The sequence below is a fragment of the Pseudochaenichthys georgianus genome, chromosome 24, assembly GCF_902827115.2.
Source record: "Pseudochaenichthys georgianus chromosome 24, fPseGeo1.2, whole genome shotgun sequence".
Lineage (NCBI taxonomy): Eukaryota > Metazoa > Chordata > Actinopteri > Perciformes > Channichthyidae > Pseudochaenichthys > Pseudochaenichthys georgianus.
Window position 1 is genome coordinate 23516854 of NC_047526.1, and position 20379 is coordinate 23537232.

A 20379-nucleotide genomic window follows, 5' to 3' on the forward strand; every position below is an offset into this window, starting at 1 on the left:
CCTGCAAGGTGAATACAGCTGGCAAAAGAAAAAGTGTTTGAATGCGTACATTAACAGGTTTATGATATCACTGCCCCGTCTAAAACACGATCTGACTTCAATTACATTTGTCTCGAGTGTTTCGTCAACTTATGTGTTGCTTAAAATAATACTTCTGCATACAGTATGTGACACAGTGAGTGTTGCACGGCCAGATACGGCTCAGCTGACTCAGATAAGGAGATATATGATACATTATGAAGTGATATGCCGCGGACTGTACTTAATGTACTCTGATCCGGTTACTTATGTTGTGGCCGATATTTAAGTAAGCTTTCTTAACGCTAATGTTATAATAGTCAGATTGCTCTGAAGATGGAGGTGATATTCTATTCATGTTCACGTTCACACAGTCGGTGATTTTTGCCGGCCGTCTTTCCTGCAACGGCAGCTTTTCTGTATTTCCTTTCTCCTGTAATATGACTTGATCGCTTTAAACTCCGCACACTGAGCTCTGATTGGTCAGCAGGCGGTGCTTTCACTGAGTTGAGCTCTTAGCCTGCAACCTAACCTGGTCGGGACCAGGTTAGCTGCTTAGCATATATTACCATGGAGATCTAGCCTGCTAAAAAGAGAACCAGCTTCGGATGACCGGAAAGCCGGAGTTTTCCCTGAATTTAGCCGGCTAAGCGAAAATCCTGCTTCGCAGTATACCCCCCTGATGTACTTATATGATTCTGTTTTCCTCAAGTTTGTATTTTGTTGGTCGAACGCACTTATTGTAAGTCGCTTTGGATAAAAGCGTCAGGTAAATGTAATGTAATGTTTCTTTTTCTCCATTAGCAATTAATAAAAAAACTATTTAACTTATGCTTGTCTTTTATGTACTTTTTTCCCTTTCATATAGCAAATGATGAGAATGAGGACAAATAATAAGTACATTAAACATCGCCGTTTTAATACATTTTTATAATCAGAAAATATATATTTTATTAATTTTCTTCGAAATGGCATCTATCAATCTAGTCAATTGTATTCATATAATCAAATAGCAGAAATAACAGAAACATCTACCAGTGAAATGCAATGAAATTCACTCTTTCTATCCACCACATTTGTAGATCGACTGTGAGTTCTATTTTGTCGAGTTCACTTTTATTTGACTGATGTATGGTGCGCAGTTATTCTGACAGAGTGGGACCTCATTCTTTCTAACTCATCTTTGATGCAAACCACCCTTTTCAAAACACAGTCCGGGTATTGACTACACCATACAATAAATGTGTCCGTGCGAACTTAATACAAAAGCCTTAATAACCCACTCGACACCTTTTACGGTTTTGCGGACGTGTCACTGAATTAAACCTGCCACAATGTTGTTTAGGTTCGCAGTCATTCTCACTCCGGAGTCTTCGGAAGTAAAGGTCTTTGTTTTGGGTTCGCGTGAGGAAATGGGCCAATGGGACTTGAGCGCAGCGGTTCCGATGACAGCCTCTCAGAAGCTCCTGTCCACCCTTGAACCGTGTCTGTGGACCGGCGACATGCAGCTGGCAGAGCCGTACGAAGACACATTGTGGTTCAAGTTCGTCAAAAGAGTGAGAGGCACTTATATCTGGGAAGGTATACATCAACATTCGGATAGTGCATCCAATTCAGTAGCGTGCCAAATTAGATTGTTGACAAGTAATACACTTTAATGTCAGTCCCATCGAAGGTAAACATCTCCGCCATGTTTTGTTTATAGTGTGTAATGTATTCTTGCTGCCACATGATGGCGGTATTGCGAAGCCTTTTTATTTAATAAACGCTCAGTGGCTCGTGGATTTTAGAGCAGTTCTATACAATTGTTACAATTCGTGCTTTCCAATTTATATCTCATATACCTATACTTTATTTATAACATTACATAGGGCACACTCAAAAGTAAAAAGACTGATAACAACTGGATTGTTATTTGTAAAGCATTAACATGTAAGCAATATGTCTAATGGTGTAACAGAGATCATTTAAGTTGTACACTGTTAAGAAAGTTGTTTGTAAAAATGCTTTCCATTTTATTAAAGGTCCCATGTCATGGCCATTTCTACTGATCATAATTCCATTGTTGAGGTCTACTAGAATAGATTTACATTGTTCAATGTTCCAAAATGACATTGGTTTCTCAGACAGCATCTCTGTATAGTTCACTGTTTCTCAATGTCGAGGAAGGCTGCTCCAGAGCCACTATTTCAAGCATACTACGTCATCGAGTGCCACCTGTTCCAATGTCCAGCATACTTGGAATTCTACCGAGGCCGGCGTACTTCGTAGCAAGAAATGTCGAGGCTGCACATCTGTAGACTCCGCGGTTTTAAAATCCCCACAATGCTTTGCGCAAGGACCAATTTCCAAATTTGTTGGACTAATGGAGCTCATGAGAAGGGATCTCTCTGAAATGACCTACAGCTCTCTCTGTCTGCCTGAGAACATCGCTGCACGAGGACTGGAGTCTATCCCCGACTTTTACTACAGAGATGATGGCCTGAAGCTGTGGAACATCATCAAAAGGTTTTACCTATTCATAAATACTGTGACTGTCCACAGTGATTCATTGTACAAACACCATTAGAGACTTTCTCAGACGCTCATATTATTAAAAATACAACTGTTTTGTGTTTGCCAGCTTTGTGAAGGCGGTAGTGGAGCACTATTATCCCTCAGACAGTGAGGTGCATAAAGACACTGAGCTGCAGGACTGGATCAGTGAGGTCTTCACACATGGCTTCTTAGGAAACAAAGCTGCAGGTATTTGTCCCATATTCTGAAGTCATTTGTAAATATGAAACATATTATAATAGTATATTTTAATGCACATAGTGATTGACTTATGAACATATTGTGCTGCCAACAGGGTTTCCAGCAGCCTTTCATACTGTCCAGGAAGTGGTTAAGTTCACAACCATGGTGATCTTCACAACAACGGTTCAACATGCTGCTGTAAACAGTGGGCAGGTAAATAGTTGGGGCGTTAGAATATGTATTGGTCAAGTATAAGTTTGCCAGACCAGCCAATTGCTTTTGTTTCCTTTACAATAACCATTCCGTTTGCAGGACATTAGCTTAGCATTACAAGGGAGTAAAGGTTGCCTTTTTTTCTATAATGTTTTTTTTCATAATTTAGTATGACTACAACTCCTGGGCCCCCAACGCCACGCTCCTTCTGCGCAAACCTCCTCCAACCACTAAGGGGCAGTCAAGCATGAAGACGGTCCTGGAGACCCTCCCGAATGTTGGCGAGACAGTCCAGTTTGCAGCATTGACTTGGTTGCTTTCAGACAGATACACAGACTATGTAAATTTGGCGTCATAAATACTTACAGAAGGATGTCCTATCCTGATTTTAATGTTTTTCTCTTTTTTACCATTAACTTTGCTTTGTCAGTCTAATTTTGTTTCCTGATTGTGTCCTTCTGGCAGATTCCCTTGGGAACATACCCAGAGGAACGATTTGATGAGCCTGAGCCTAAGCAGATGATAAAGGAATTCCAAGCAGAATTGTCGTACCTCAGTGAAGCAATAACATCAAGAAACTCACATCTTGAACGACCCTACACATACCTGGACCCTGCAGAGATAGAGAACAGTGTTTCTATTTAAGCAGATCTGCGATTGTATCCATGTATTTCTCATCACCTATTTTGCATGCTGGGAGTTCAGTTATACTTTTAATGTAGTGTATAATTGCTGGGACAGATAGATGAGATGTAATGGATAATTAGTAAGTTGTTGGATACTGGTAAGGGAGGACTAGAGTATATCTTGGTTGTGTGATGCTGAGCAGAAACTAAACTGACTAACACTGGCTTATCTAAAGCCAGTTGAGTAGCACTTGAAATGTTTTTGCTCTATGAAGCCTGGGGCCTATGCTACGAAGCTGGTTCAACCTAACCTGGATATGTTTGAGTTAGCCGGTTGGCCTAATCCAAAACATACGCGCTCTCGCTAAACTGTACTACGACGCTGGTTATCAAGTGAATCGCTTAAGCCAGCCGTGTCCTATCTAGTTAGGTGCGCGTTCACATGAAAGGGGTGGTATTTGGAGCATTCGACCAATCACAAACATGGAGAAGCGTACTGACAGCGCAGCGTCATACTTCCTGAATGAAAAGTGAACTTTAATACTAGTCAAAAATGAAGAAGTTAAACTTTAAACATCCATGACTTAAACACTTTATCCAGGATCAAAGCCTCAGAGCTGCACCTGCAAGGTGAATACAGCTGGCAAAAGAAAAAGTGTTTGAATGCGTACATTAACAGGTTTATGATATCACTGCCCCGTCTAAAACACGATCTGACTTCAATTACATTTGTCTCGAGTGTTTCGTCAACTTATGTGTTGCTTAAAATAATACTTCTGCATACAGTATGTGACACAGTGAGTGTTGCACGGCCAGATACGGCTCAGCTGACTCAGATAAGGAGATATATGATACATTATGAAGTGATATGCCGCGGACTGTACTTAATGTACTCTGATCCGGTTACTTATGTTGTGGCTGATATTTAAGTAAGCTTTCTTAACGCTAATGTTATAATAGTCAGATTGCTCTGAAGATGGAGGTGATATTCTATTCATGTTCACGTTCACACAGTCGGTGATTTTTGCCGGCCGTCTTTCCTGCAACGGCAGCTTTTCTGTATTTCCTTTCTCCTGTAATATGACTTGATCGCTTTAAACTCCGCACACTGAGCTCTGATTGGTCAGCAGGCAGTGCTTTCACTGAGTTGAGCTCTTAGCCTGCAACCTAACCTGGTCCCGACCAGGTTAGCTGCTTAGCATATATTACCATGGAGATCTAGCCTGCTAAAAAGAGAACCAGCTTCGGATGACCGGAAAGCCGGAGTTTTCCCTGAATTTAGCCGGCTAAGCGAAAATCCTGCTTCGCAGTATACCCCCCTGATGTACTTATATGATTCTGTTTTCCTCAAGTTTGTATTTTGTTGGTCGAACGCACTTATTGTAAGTCGCTTTGGATAAAAGCGTCAGGTAAATGCAATGTAATGTAATGTAATGTTTCTTTTTCTCCATTAGCAATTAATAAAAAAACTATTTAACTTATGCTTGTCTTTTATGTACTTTTTTCCCTTTCATATAGCAAATGATGAGAATGAGGACAAATAATAAGTACATTAAACATCGCCGTTTTAATACATTTTTATAATCAGAAAATATATATTTTATTAATTTTCTTCGAAATGGCATCTATCAATCTAGTCAATTGTATTCATATAATCAAATAGCAGAAATAACAGAAACATCTACCAGTGAAATGCAATGAAATTCACTCTTTCTATCCACCACATTTGTAGATCGACTGTGAGTTCTATTTTGTCGAGTTCACTTTTATTTGACTGATGTATGGTGCGCAGTTATTCTGACAGAGTGGGACCTCATTCTTTCTAACTCATCTTTGATGCAAACCACCCTTTTCAAAACACAGTCCGGGTATTGACTACACCATACAATAAATGTGTCCGTGCGGACTTAATACAAAAGCCTTAATAACCCACTCGACACCTTTTACGGTTTTGCGGACGTGTCACTGAATTAAAGCTGCCACAATGTTGTTTAGGTTCGCAGTCATTCTCACTCCGGAGTCTTCGGAAGTAAAGGTCTTTGTTTTGGGTTCGCGTGAGGAAATGGGCCAATGGGACTTGAGCGCAGCGGTTCCGATGACAGCCTCTCAGAAGCTCCTGTCCACCCTTGAACCGTGTCTGTGGACCGGCGACATGCAGCTGGCAGAGCCGTACGAAGACACATTGTGGTTCAAGTTCGTCAAAAGAGTGAGAGGCACTTATATCTGGGAAGGTATACATCAACATTCGGATAGTGCATCCAATTCAGTAGCGTGCCAAATTAGATTGTTGACAAGTAATACACTTTAATGTCAGTCCCATCGAAGGTAAACATCTCCGCCATGTTTTGTTTATAGTGTGTAATGTATTCTTGCTGCCACATGATGGCGGTATTGCGAAGCCTTTTTATTTAATAAACGCTCAGTGGCTCGTGGATTTTAGAGCAGTTCTATACAATTGTTACAATTCGTGCTTTCCAATTTATATCTCATATACCTATACTTTATTTATAACATTACATAGGGCACACTCAAAAGTAAAAAGACTGATAACAACTGGATTGTTATTTGTAAAGCATTAACATGTAAGCAATATGTCTAATGGTGTAACAGAGATCATTTAAGTTGTACACTGTTAAGAAAGTTGTTTGTAAAAATGCTTTCCATTTTATTAAAGGTCCCATGTCATGGCCATTTCTACTGATCATAATTCCATTGTTGAGGTCTACTAGAATAGATTTACATTGTTCAATGTTCCAAAATGACATTGGTTTCTCAGACAGCATCTCTGTATAGTTCACTGTTTCTCAATGTCGAGGAAGGCTGCTCCAGAGCCACTATTTCAAGCATACTACGTCATCGAGTGCCACCTGTTCCAATGTCCAGCATACTTGGAATTCTACCGAGGCCGGCGTACTTCGTAGCAAGAAATGTCGAGGCTGCACATCTGTAGACTCCGCGGTTTTAAAATCCCCACAATGCTTTGCGCAAGGACCAATTTCCAAATCTTTGGTGGAAATAGCGCTCCATTTAAGGCGGGGCCTCGCATATGACGCACACCTGCACACCTGTTCCACAATTATTTGTTTTCGGAGCCTAGGAAGGATTATTGCCTCGCTTCTGAAGCAAGTGACTCGGAAGACATGTGCTACCAAGCAAGCGTCCTCGACATTGAGAAACACCCACGGTCCTAAACGGCTTGTTGGAGCTCCTGCCCCCCTGCCTATGAGCCCACTGTGCTCTGATTGGTCAGCTCGCCCACTCTGTTCTGATGAGTCCACCACCGTTACAGCGGAACATCAGTGAGTATGTGTTACAATGGCGTTAGCAACCAGAAAATGACACCAGTAATGACAAACAGATGAGAATGCTGCGTGGGGTCTGGGTGCCGTGTTGGCGGGACGTTGCGTGACTCGCTGCTGAGGAACGGACAGTATGAGCTGTATTACTGGTGTTGTTTCCTGGTTGCTGCGTGGAGTCTGTGAGACAGCGAAACACCTCTAAACTCAGCCTGAGCACCATGGACGTGGGAAGGGGAGGTGTGTGTGTGTGTGTGTGTGTGTGTGTGTGTGTGTGTGTGTGTGTGTGTGTGTGTGTGTGTGTGTGTGTGTGTGTGTGTGTGTGTGTGTGTGTGTGTGTGTGTGTGTGTGTGTGTGTGTGTGTGTGTGTGTGTGTGTGTGAAGAGCTCCACGGATTGGTCCATTTGGTTCCCGGAAGAAATCAATTGAAAACGAAAAATGTCCAATGAGGCGTTCTGGGGCAACATAGACAGGTCTTTTCTGTGTTAGAGTTGTACTCGTTACAGGGTGTACTTTGAGGGTTTGTGACTCTGCAGACCGTTTAGATGCAGAAAAAGCTACATAACACACAAGGGGACGGGTAATAACCGGAAAAGCATGATATGGGACCTTTAAGTTATCGCATTAATTCTATATAAGTAAAATCTACAAATGTAGTAGTTGCTGAGTGTACCTGTCAGAAGAATATAGTGTTACTATTAGGGCTGTCAGCGCACATTTTTTTTTAACGCCACTAATTATTTTAACGCGATTAACGCATATGTATTTTTTTTCCTCGGCCGCCCCGTAGTTTCAGAGCGCATCGAGTTTAAAATACCATCTGCTGACAGCCCCGCTCCTGCCGCCCGCTTGTGGCAGACCACACTTCCACGCTCACCGGCAGGCACCGACTGGCCATCGGGAGGACCGGGAGGGTGTGTGTAATGTGGCCCGAGCGAGCGAGAGAGAGACCTTAAGTGCATTGTTGTTGTTGTTAGCATCTGATGCTAGCTAGCTGCGCTAACGGATATACGGAGCTGTTTAAATGAAAACAGAGGAGCGACATTTCGCCACAACTGCACCGAGCACTTGACTTTATGCAGGAAGCCAGACAGCGGGACATTGTAGGAGAAGTGAGCACACTCGTGATTGCAGCAACATGATTGCAGCGTCCAGGCAGCTCCCGTTCGAGCATATATGCCTTGAGTTGCACATAGCTCCAACGATCCAACACACACACACACACACACACACACACACACACACACACACACACACACACACACACACACACACACACACACACACACACACACACACACACACACACACACACACACACACACACACACACACACACACACACACACACACACACACACACACACACACACACCCCATTTGTATTGTATGAGAGAGGTTCCAGGTTGAATTGAGGCGAATATTTGTAATGTTCAGAGGTTGTTGTTTAATATTCATGAGAATATTTGTCATTGTTCAAATGATAATAAACATTAGCATAAAGCATATTTGTCCACTCATATGTTGATAGGAGTATTAAAAACTTGAAAAATATTCCTCTAAGGTACATTTAGAACAGATAAAAAATGTGCGATTAATTTGCGATTAATCGCGATTAACTATGGACAATCATGCGATTAATCGCGATTAAATATTTTAATCGACTGACAGCCCTAGTTACTATACTACTGTAAAAATCCAACACCAACCTGCAGAAAATGTGTCTTGCTTGTCACCAGGTAGCAATCCGAGCCATGACAGGTGTTGTCCATTTGATGAGAAGAACATAGTGGATGGAGTTTACTGCCATCCGATTGGTCACTGGATAGAGGAAACAGGACACACAGATGAGATGAAACACACCACCAACTTTTACTTCAGTGTGGCTGGTCAGAATGCCATTCATTTCTCCAGGTAAAACAGTACAGTAGAAACAAAGCCAAAGCAAATACTGGGAATGTCTATGAGTAAAACATATCACAGTTGCAGCGGAAATGTTGTTTCATTAAATTATTTTATATTTTGTATTACAATTGTTCACAGTGAAAAGTATTAACTAACCAAAAGTATGAACTAAATGAATAGTAGTTACAACAAACTAACACATAAAAGAAAAAAAACATTGTGGGATTGAGTTGAAATGTTATAGAATTTAGGTTAAGTAGTGAGACAGCATGACGTTAGACTGTTGGGGGTTAGCAGCATGGGTTATACACTGAAGTCAGTCCTGCTAGGTGTACTTTCACAAGATGGTTGCTGTTGTTCTAAATTGACTGCTTTTTTATAGTGCTATTCCTATTTACAACCCCACATGGCACTTTACATATACTGTACAAGTCAGCAAGGATCTTGCCCATGGATACATCAATATGTTGACTGGGATTGAACCCCCAACCTTCTGATTGTTAGACAACCACACTCGCTCACAGCCACAGACAGTTGCCCCATAAGTGCTTTACCTCTGACCTCCCAGTGAAAGAGAAGATTTGGTCATACACTAAGTATTGAAACAGTTTGACACTATTACTTTGAAACAGGTCTATGTTGTAATTTTCTGTAATTTCCAAGGATTTCTTACCAAATGTAATAATAATGAAAATGAATGAGGTCCAATGGGACCAATGAATTCCCCTGCTGAAGTGTGATTGTTTCTTAAATAACTCAGAAGGTCACATCAGCTCTTCTTTTCTTATTGTGATAACACTTTCCAAACAAAACCAATCTTATTAAGTTAGTAAGGCTCATGTATTGCTTTGTATTGTCAGTGCAGCTCGTAATTCTGCTTTGTCATGGTAGAATATCTGTGAGAGAAAATGAATCTTTAGCAGTGTCCTGCGAAAAGGCCAGAGCAGTCTCATATCACTCTGCCCTTATTAATTAAAGTGTATGCTCTTACAGACAAAGAAGCAACCATGCTCTCAGGGCTGCTCACTCCTTAGCTTTTGAATCTTGCTCTCTTTCTTTTAGTTTAAATGCTGTCTACCCTTAGAAATGTTGAACAAGTCAACCCCCAGCAGCTGCATTATCAGCTCATACAGTAGGTATTATATATTCAATGTATTTCAATTGGTTTCCTATTCAAAACACTATGAAGAAGATACCATTAGCTATTATCTAGCTAACTCAGGCTCAATAGTTGCATTACAATTAGCAACTCTCAACCCTAGTCAAAATATACTAAAATTAATACTTTTCTCAAATAATTTACAGAGGCAACCTCTAAAGATCACATGATCATTTTAATATAGTTGACCATAATAATATAAACATAGTTAGTGCCATGATGTATCAGGAACCCTGTGGCAGTGAGCACATCACTTGTATAACAATGAGCAGGCTTGGCCGGTGCCATCAGGTATTCATTTGTGTCCGAAGACCTTACAAGGCTTATGTCAGGGACCCGTGTTATAGGAAGCACTCTGCCCTTGTATCTTGGCTATTAATAGCTTTTTCAAATTAGTCTCTCAGACCTTGCATCCGTTTGCTCCCCAGTACCATTTACACACTCACCTCTGCAATAACTCATTATATGATTCAAAGATACTTTAACTTGCTGTCTAACAGGTGCCTCGTCTCCAATGCTTTGATTCAGAGGAGAGGAGGCCTGAAGGTTATAAAGCCAGATCGTAATGAGTTTGTGATAATGTTGTATGAACAACTGAGCAATAAAACAGACATATTTTCCAAGAAATGTAATCCTACATCGTTCGGCTAAATTATGTAAAGCAATAAAGCGTCAGCTAGAATCTACCAATAATTGTATTTACTCATTTTACGTAATAGATACACTGCTAGTCACCCAGAATACACAACAGAAACATCAGTTTTACACAACTTCAGTTTAGCTTTTCAGTTTTGATATGGTCCAATTGGTATTGATACTTTCTGTAAGAGTAAGAACAGGTGTATAATGATTTAATAAAAAAACAAGACAATTGTTTGATTTGCAACAAAGCCATTTAGCAGAAGCATTTTATGTAAAGAAAAGAGGATATCTGATTACACAGCAAGTCGAAACCAGAGACTTTGCAGGGCCACTTTGGACATTACAGATTAACGTACGCATGTATGAGTCACCTGACCTGGTTGTTGACTTCATGCACATTAATGAGCCCTAAATGAGTGTGCCTTAGACCGAAGTGTTATCGAGGAGAATTATAAGTACAAGATGTAAACAAAACATCAGTGCCATGAAGGAGAAAGGGAGGAAAACTACAGAATCAGAATGAAACCATGTGCTTGTTAGTGACTTGTAAGGGTCAGCTTTCCTTGATCTGCCTGTAGGACAGTTAGAAAACAATTACTTTAATTGGCTCAGGAGTAACTTAAAATTCTCTGCTCATACCCCACACAATGGCCAACAGGGACGGAGCGTAACCTCTTTGTCACCCTCTTCGCCATATATAAGTATAAAGCTTTATTCAAACCCTTTAAACCATTTTATCCAATTATTACATCTACAGTGTCATTTAAAGTCATAATGCCCTTTTTCTTCATCTGTGACTTCATTCAAACACTTTTCTTCAGGCATTACGTTAACCTCACAGGTTCAGCATATATATAATGTAATAATGACTGCTTGCATTCATAAAATGGATTATTCATATTCGTTATCCCCAGGGTACTGCCACGTATTTGGCTGGGAAGCTGCCCTCGACAGGTGGAACATGTGACCATAAAGATGAAGCAGGAATTGGGGATTACTGCAGTGATGAACTTCCAGACAGAGTTGGACGTGGTAAACAACTCTAATGGCTGCAGGCACGACCCAGGGGAAGCCATGACCCCGGAGACGATGATGCGTCTGTACAAAGACTGTGGACTGCTGTACGTGTGGATGCCCACTCCTGACATGAGCACTGAGGGTAAGGACACATCTGTGCACATACAAGAATAAATACAGGTGTAGTAATAGTAATGTTGCAAATGTATTATCTTTTCAATTTACACACGGCATCTATTGCACGTCTGTCCGTCCTGGGAGAGGGATCCCTCCTCTGTTGCTCTCCCTGAGGTTTCTCCCATTTTTCCCTTTAAACTGGGTTTTCTTTGGAAGTTTTTCCTTGTACGATGTGAGGGTCTAAGGACAGAGGGTGTCGTATTGTCATACTGATATTCTGTACAAACTGTGAAGACCACTGAGACAAATGTAACATTTGTGATATTGGGCTATATAAATAAACATTGATTGATTGATTGATTGATTGATTGATTGATTGATTGATTGATTGATTGATTGATTGAATAGTATTTAGTCAGGTCTGAGTGAGGACTCCTTGTCTTTCTGAAAGACTCTTTGGCTGTCTTCTGGCTGAAAAGCTCTAAACTTACTCAATATGCATACTTTGTTTTAGTGATGGGTCCATTCATATATTTTGAAGTGGAAAATCCACCAATTATTTTAGTAACACTTTTCTAGAATGAGATGAATGCAATAAATACATCAATCTGTGAATGGTGGAATTATATCCAACCATGCTCACTACCTTCTAATGTAAGGTGTCCTTTAACCTGAAAGGTTGGGCAGTATCTCATGTGTTGTGTGAGTCGCAAAATAATGCTACTTGTGCTTTCACAGTAAATGCAAGCAATGAAATATTTACATATATTCATACTTCACATGTACAAGCCCTGCTTTAGATCTATTGTGTCTCCTTTTGCAGGTCGCATTAGGATGCTTCCCCAGGCAGTGTATCTGCTCCATGGGCTCTTGGAAAATGGTCACACTGTCTATGTTCACTGTAATGCTGGAGTGGGCAGGTCGACTGCAGCTGTGTGCGGTTTGCTCCTGTACGTCCTTGGCTGGAGTCTGAGGAAGGTGCAGTACTTCGTTTCAGCCAGAAGGCCGGCAGTGTACATAGACGAGGAGGCTTTAGTCCAGGCTCAAACCGACTTCATCCAGAAGTTTGGACAACTACGATCATCCATCTCTTACCAAGAGACATGAGAATTGAACTCGGTCGTACCAAAGTCTTGACATTGCAGCCAAATCTACAGGTATCGAAAGCTCCACTGGTCTAGACTCTTGGAAATGATTCCTTACAATGTGAAAGAAACACTGTATAGTCAGCAAGAACATTTACTTACTTTCACTTTGATGTCATTCAAGTAAATGACCCACTTTAGATATTGAAATCAAGTTGATCCCTAAGTATCTGGAGAGAGTTCTGCTCGCTGTCGGCATGGAAGCAATAATCCTACTGTAAAATATTGTTAGTTTCAGGACACTATCAGTATTTAAATGTCTGCATGGTGTTGGAAAGACCTTTTCTTTTTGTAGTGAAAAATACATAGAGTTGGCATTTTGAGAAGGCCCTTTTTAGCTGATGGGTTGGACAGCAATGTATGAGAATAAATACAATCAAAACAATATATAACAGTAGCACTGTTTGCTCTCATCCAATGAGCTGTGATTCTCAGTAAAGGATTAGTCCACATTGTCCACATTGTTATTGTGTATCAAATGAGAAAATACCCTCTTTAATTCGGAGGGGGAAATTATGAATAATATCTTACTTTGAAAAGAGGTCTTAATGTGTGGCACTTCATGCCAAAGCAACAAATCCATTCCAAAACTCAAATAAACGACAATGCCTCTCCCGCTCCCACGCACACATTGAAGCATTCAGCTCCGCCCATCTCTCTCAGCGAGCTTGATGGCATTTCATCTTTTATTTATTAATCCGACAGATGCTATTCCGACCCATCTCCATCAATAATGAAAACAACATCTATGCCAGACCATTTTAATGCATACATAATAAGACATTATTGGAATACTGTTTGTTGTCAATTCTGAATGTCTGCCTAGACTCCTATTGAGGATATATTGCTTTTTTGAATACAGTGTTTTTGTTACCTGATTTAAGACACTTGGTGGATTGGAAAGGAGAAAGGAACTTTCTCATCGAGCACAATTCATATTCTCCTTTTTTTTCAGTGAGTCCCTTCAGCAGACAGCACTTTTTGAGGCTTTCAGTGGTAAAAAACGAATTATCCATGCATGAGTGCCAGCTGAAGCAAATCATTTTCGAAATGTTCTAAAAATAGGAACAAAAACTGAATATGGAATGAGTGACATGAGACATGTGAACTATGAATTACGCAAAACACCTTAACATTATTGACTCCTGAATTGAACTCTACTATGAATTTGAGATTAGTACGTAAGGGATGTATCATGGCACAGTGTTGCTGATCAGATTGTGCTCCACATCATCAAATCCCTTACTGCTGCATGCACGCCTTCCTTCCCCACTGTCATATCTAATAAAGACAGAAAAGGCTAAAAGAACATATCATTGTGTGTTCAGCAGAACCCCTTGTCCGATGGTGGACAATGATATATGACATGGTTACTTGTTGCAGGATGCAGACAATAGGAAGAGAAAGAACAGGGTGCACAAAGTATTTACATTACAACAAATAAAATATATATTCTTTGCCTATATATATCTAACCGTTCCCTAATTTCATCAAACAGTTTCAAAGCTTTTTCCAATAAGAAGTCAGACCAGTCCATGTCTTGCACAGGCTTATTAAACGTCACTCTGCTTTATTTAGATTATCTGTAAAAAAGGATTAGCTGAGCATTTTTTCAGCAAGGCACACTCACAAACAGACATATTTTCTTTACTTTCTGTATTAGATAATCTCATCTAATCATAGTCAGCCAGTCGATTTCATCTTTCGAACGTGAATTGTGTTTTGTCCAATATGCTTTTGGTCCTCTGAGACCCATGATGGTGATTTTAATCATGAAGTCTGCACTTTAAATCTTAAACCATTTGCCTTTGGTACAGTTCTGCTAGCTAGACCAGCCTGCATTCATTCATCATTGAGAGGAAAAGCTTTTTCACATGCACAGACAGTGCAGACAGGCTCCATATTCATCACGTCAGTCCAGGCACCCATGGTTAATTTACCTAATAGATTCCAAGTCCAGCTATACCATTTGCATTATGTGGTTAAGAATAATCCCATAATGAAGACATTGCTCTCTCTTTGCTCCAGGGCAGAACTCCAGCTCACCCTGGCAAGTACTCAAAGTAAAAGCCAAAGTGAAGAGATGCGGTTTGACCGAATAACTCTAAATCTACAGGCTCGTTCTACCATGTATGTTTCAGGAGCTTGAACCGGCAGCCCCTGGAGCAGGCCCGGTTCCAGAACAAAATGACTCAGGGTGCAACTAAGATTAGAGAGGGTGCAGTGGTAAAGTGCTATTTTTATAAGTGGGGAGTGGACCTAACACCCTCTAGGGGGGTCCTCACCTCCTTTAGGGTGGTCCGGGGGCATGCTCCCCCGGGAAGATTTGTTTTAAATATTGAAGTTAAAAGCATCAATCTGGTGCACTTTGAGAGCAAAATGAAGAGATCTATGGATACATCTCAACACCCATATGAAAAAAAATTTCCACTTTTAATTTTTCAAATGAGGGTGCATAACGACTCAACTGAGGGTGCAATGCACCCTTATGCACCCCCGTAGAACCAGGTCTGCCCTGGAGGAAGGTTTATTCATGTAGTCCAAGAATATCTGACTAAGACACTGAGACACTCTGTGGAATATGAATAGGTATGAGTAATGCCAGACAGTTGATCTACAATCAAATATAAATACATCTGAGAAACTGAGTGTACCATTGTTTAATAATCGATACATCTGAGATTGACTGACTGACTGGAGGCTGAGCAGCAGTCTGTTTTATGCGTGTGCCATGGCAACATATGGCATGTGTTTTTCCAGACACAGCACCTACAAGACTGGGTAAAGATTTCTTCTGTGAATGCATTACTTGCAGTCTGAGTCATTCCTCAAGCAGCCAGTGGCAGCGCCCCACTGATATTCAATAACACCAAGCCTTTGTCCCTCGGGGGACCATAACAATGAATGGGCAGATTTATGCAGGCTTGATATTTCTCTTGCAAAGAGTGTTTATTCCTGTAACACCTGAACTATGCTCCCTGTTAGCATCCAAATACCTTAGTTAGTGAAACTTTTCTCATGCTTTTCTTTATTAAAGATAGAATATCTTACAACTCTTTCTTACTACATTCTTACTTTTACTTCGTTTGGGACATGTTACAACCGTGATCTACTTAGAATAGGCATATAATAGGTGTTTCAGTCTCATTAACATCCACATTATTTTTGTTTTTGTCATTAAGAGTTATTGATTCCATGGTTTGTCAGATTGTAATTATTGGTATTGCCCAAATATGAATCAGAATCAGAATACCGCTATTCGTCCCACATAGGGGACATTTACATTGTTACAGCAGAAAAGAGTCACAGACAGCTTAATGTTTAACAAAGAAGATAAAAAACAAAACAAATATTAAAGATAAAAACCATTTTTTTTTTTTAAAGAATGACACCATTTACAACAGTTCTGAAGATCTAGCAGCCATATTGCACAGTTATTCACGGCATATATATATATGTATATATATATATATATTGCACATTGTTGGTATTTAACAACAAGGGGTGTTATAGTTAATATTTAAAGGTGGGGTAGGTAAGTTTGAGAAACCTGCTCGAGATCGTTAGAATTTGAAAATACACAACTGGAGAAAATCTGCCACTTCCTTATAGAGCCCCTCCTCCAACACACACGAACGCGCACATGACCAATGAGGGCACGAGATAAGTTTGTGCCCCGATGGAAGGCTGACAGGCAGGTAGGCCACTTAAGATATTCATTGCTATCGGGATGTTAAGAGCATTCCATGGAATATAACAAAAAGTGTATCTCGAGCCGGTTTCTGAAACCTACCTACCCCACCTTTAAATGATCAACTTTAAAATCATGTTTCAATGATAAGATGCTTTGCTGAGCTAGATTTATAAACTGTTAATGTAGCCAGGAAACAAAATCTGAGAACCTTGTTTGAGTATTTTGGACCAATCTTTTCTAAGTCAAGATTGCCTTTGCTCTCATTACATGCATGTCTTAGGTTACACGTGTTTAATGTGGCTGGACAGCAAAGACATTTTTAATTTCAAAACACAACTGCATGCAATATAGATGATGGATGTTGGTGGTTGTAATGACTGCCTCCATTTATGATAGAGAAGCACTCCAATGTAGGCACATTACTCTTAATCACACAGAAAGGAAGAGTGGTGGGTAAGAGAAAATGAGAAATGGATGAAGTAAGTCAAGTTTTGACAGGCCAACAGCACAGCGGTTCAAAGTGTGACTGTACTGAAAGGCTTCCTGTGAAATACATTTGTGCTGTCAATACCTCTGTTGTTCTCTCCATTTCCCACGTTGGCACTGCCATTGATCAGTGTCAGCGGGACAGATTCTAACATGAACAAGGGAGGGGGATACACAGCTGTTAAACATAGTAAATGACGAGACAGTTGGTTTGCCACACGAAGAACCTATCTTATCTTATATCTTAACCTTCACATTGAAAATTAAGCAAAGACCTTACGGTAGACATTTTGAAGGAAACATTTGAGGAAGGGCTGGATTACTTTTCTTTGATTAGTGAATATCTGTCACTGAGTGTTACCTAGAACATATAGTCACTAATTAACAAAGTATACTCTCAATAAATACAAACTTATATTTGCCGCCCACCACGACAGTTTTATTTTGACGGCTTTATAATCTAATGTAAAGTTAAGTTATTGTTGTGGTGGGTAAGCATTATGTTAGTGTTGCACAAACTTATTGAGTCGTTTATAGTTTTATGTTTATTTTTTATCAATATCATACCTACTTTGCTTTTTTGTTTTCTAATCATACTGAAAGGCTTTTGATTAGTATATTAATTATATAAAGTTTTGGAATAAATGATTTACTATGCAAGTTCTTTGTGCGTGACAAAAAAAGGATGCAGAATTTGCTTGAGATTTACAACATGATAAATGTGAGTTTTGGATTGCCTGAAATAGTCTCATAATCATGAAACCATTGTTGGTGTTCACGTGCAGAATGAGAACAATTTCCTACTTCGTCTGGATCTGGGGGATGATATCATACTTTGACAATTTGACAAAAAAATCACTCTGTTGTGGATGTTCTTTAAATCATGTCCAATGTTCTCTCAGGTTATCTTTTTAGCCCTGACCCACTAATCCATCATGTCATTTTACCACAAATAACAGCGGTGATATGTGGGGAAAGAATCAGATCTTTCTATCTGAAAGATATGTGTGTGTCTATACAAAATGTAATCTGCCTGAACTTAATACGACCGGACAGGTATGCATTACTTTGGGAAAGGAGTTTGTTTGAAGACATGTTTAGCACGTAATTAAGCCGGCTAGCCGACAGAGAAAGACAATAGAGATTGTGCTGCCATGCATGATAAGTGGACCTGCCAGCCTAGTTTCTTCCCCCCCACCTGAATCAGTGATGCCAGATGCCAAAGCTGACAGCCCAGTTAACATGGTAATCATGAGATCAATGCGTGCGAAATGATCCAATGAAAGACATGTCATCTTTTAGTGTGATTGTAGGAAAGAGGCTATAATATGTAACATTGTTGTTAGAATTTAACATGAACTTTTATTTATTTATAAACTATTTCTTTAAATTACTCCTGCTTAAAGATTAACTATGCATTGACAATAATAATTAAATCCACAATAATAAAAGCTGCTTCTTCTTATACTTTCCTCACATAGCACCTTTTTTGGCAACTCAGTCACTACAGCAGAATACAGCAGGGCCGGCCCTCGGCATAGGCAGTAGGCGAATGCTAAGGGCGCATCAACCCAAACATATTTTTTTTTATTTCATAACAACACAATTTCCCGATTTTGGATCAACAAAGTACATCTTATTATCTTATAGTAACAGAACTACGCCATATTGCGTACAGCGCCCATAAACTATGGCACACACCCCCCCCAAATCAAGTTGAACTGCCCCAGCCCCAGTAAAAACCAGAGGTTTATGTGAAATTGTTCTTTTTTTTAAATAATGGTTTTAGTGTGCAATTATAGGTTTTAATTTTGTATTTGTGTTCATTTAAAATAAATCAAACTCCCAAAAAACGTACATAGCTTATGTGTGCTTGTATTAACATTGGGATTTACTGTGTAAGCGGCCGCGGGGGGAGAGCTTTAGAGAGCTCTCTCCTGAAAGACTGAGCGGCTCTGAACCTCAGCTCAGTGAGGTAAAGGCACACCTTGATATGATCATTATAGTTATAAAAAAACAAGAGAATAGGTGAAAACCAGGTATAAAATACTATATGACAGTACACAAAAGTTGTTATTAATAAACAAGAATACAGTTTGAAAGGGGAGTGATTTGTAAAATATCCATAAAGAAAAAGAAAATCTGCTTACAGTTCTGTTTCATATGGGTGTTGAGAGATGTATCCATAGATTTCCTAATGTTGCTCTCAAAGTGCACCAGATTGATGCTTTTAACTTCAATATTAAAAAAAAATAATGCCGGGGGTGCATGCCCCCGGACCCCCCTAGAGGAGGTGAGATCCCCCCCCACTTAAATCATGTTCAAATGGATAGGAAACTAAATACAGTTACAGTCTTTCTGTTTTGGTGGTCATGCCACAACCGTGCACGTGCGAGTCATAGTAAGTGTAAGTGTCTGCATTTGGGGGGGGGGGCCAGCTAAAATCTTGCCTAGGGCAGCAAATTGGTCAGGGCTGGCCCTGGAATACAGCAGTATATTATAGTACAGACCTTTGAGTTCAGGCACAACTCTATTATGTTCTGTTACAAATCAACCTATTGAGGACCATCCTTTGAAGAAACAGTGGCTTTACAAATGAAGAGCTCACAAAAAACGTTTCATTACTAATCCTACAAGGGGTTGCTATTACATGTAAGGAAAAAGATACACCATGGCTGCCCTGATCTCATGTTATGTACCAGTATGCCTGAGCTGTCCATAATCACAGAGACCCAGCAGGCTACTGGGGAGAGGAAGGGGACCTGGAGCGGGATGACAAGGGACAGAGCGTAACCTCTTCGTCACCCTCTTCACCCTCACACCACTTGACATGGACTCCCTGCCAGAACAGATAACAGACATTTACAACAGAGCAGGGAACCACCCAGCACAGATGGACCAACACACACAAACACGCACACACACACAAACACGCACACAATGCCTCTGACATCTTTTCACCACTGTAAATATGTATTCACAAGGTGGAGTTGTTAAAGTGTCTACCTAATTAATCCTCCAATTATTTAAGGAAAGGCTGTCAACTGACCAGAACATCAAGATAAGCATTAACAAGGTGCCGTTGGATTGTGTTATGCAAATGTATTACATATAGCAGGGGTATTGAATGTGCTGAAAGCTGATGATGTGCATCTTATCATGCACATGGTATGAGGACGCTAACCAGATAATGAGTCATTCAACACAATGAAATGCAAATGTGGATTAGCGACCAGCATTACATCTAAAGTGGTTTTCTCTCGTTCATCCTAATACCACCCTGACTGATGGACAAATGGAATCTCTTTGAGTTCTGGCAACA

The 20379-nt window shown here is 40.2% G+C and overlaps 2 protein-coding genes across 5 annotated transcripts; both read left to right on the forward strand.

The window, feature by feature from the left end:
• The first annotated feature begins 2305 nt into the window (after positions 1-2305).
• Positions 2306-4302, forward strand: LOC117440073 (hydroperoxide isomerase ALOXE3-like). The gene is made up of 5 exons (XM_034076299.2): positions 2306-2526; positions 2642-2763; positions 2870-2970; positions 3140-3310; positions 3436-4302. The coding sequence occupies exons 1-5, from the start codon at positions 2384-2386 to the stop codon at positions 3613-3615; spliced, it is 717 nt and encodes a 238-aa protein (XP_033932190.1). The 5' UTR covers positions 2306-2383; the 3' UTR covers positions 3616-4302.
• A 1147-nt stretch (positions 4303-5449) lies between these two features.
• epm2a (EPM2A glucan phosphatase, laforin) lies at positions 5450-15429 on the forward strand. 4 transcript variants are annotated; one of them, XM_034075492.2, is made up of 4 exons: positions 5450-5827; positions 8632-8806; positions 11513-11757; positions 12556-15429. In XM_034075492.2, exons 1-4 carry the CDS (start codon positions 5581-5583, stop codon positions 12837-12839), a joined length of 951 nt encoding a protein of 316 aa, XP_033931383.1. In that variant the 5' UTR covers positions 5450-5580; the 3' UTR covers positions 12840-15429. The 4 variants fall into 4 exon arrangements, with proteins under 4 accessions (XP_033931383.1, XP_033931385.2, XP_071058002.1 ...); XM_034075494.2 differs by having other exon boundaries at positions 5735-6895; XM_071201901.1 differs by lacking the exon at positions 5450-5827 and adding an exon at positions 7088-7132.
• The last annotated feature ends 4950 nt before the right edge of the window (positions 15430-20379 follow it).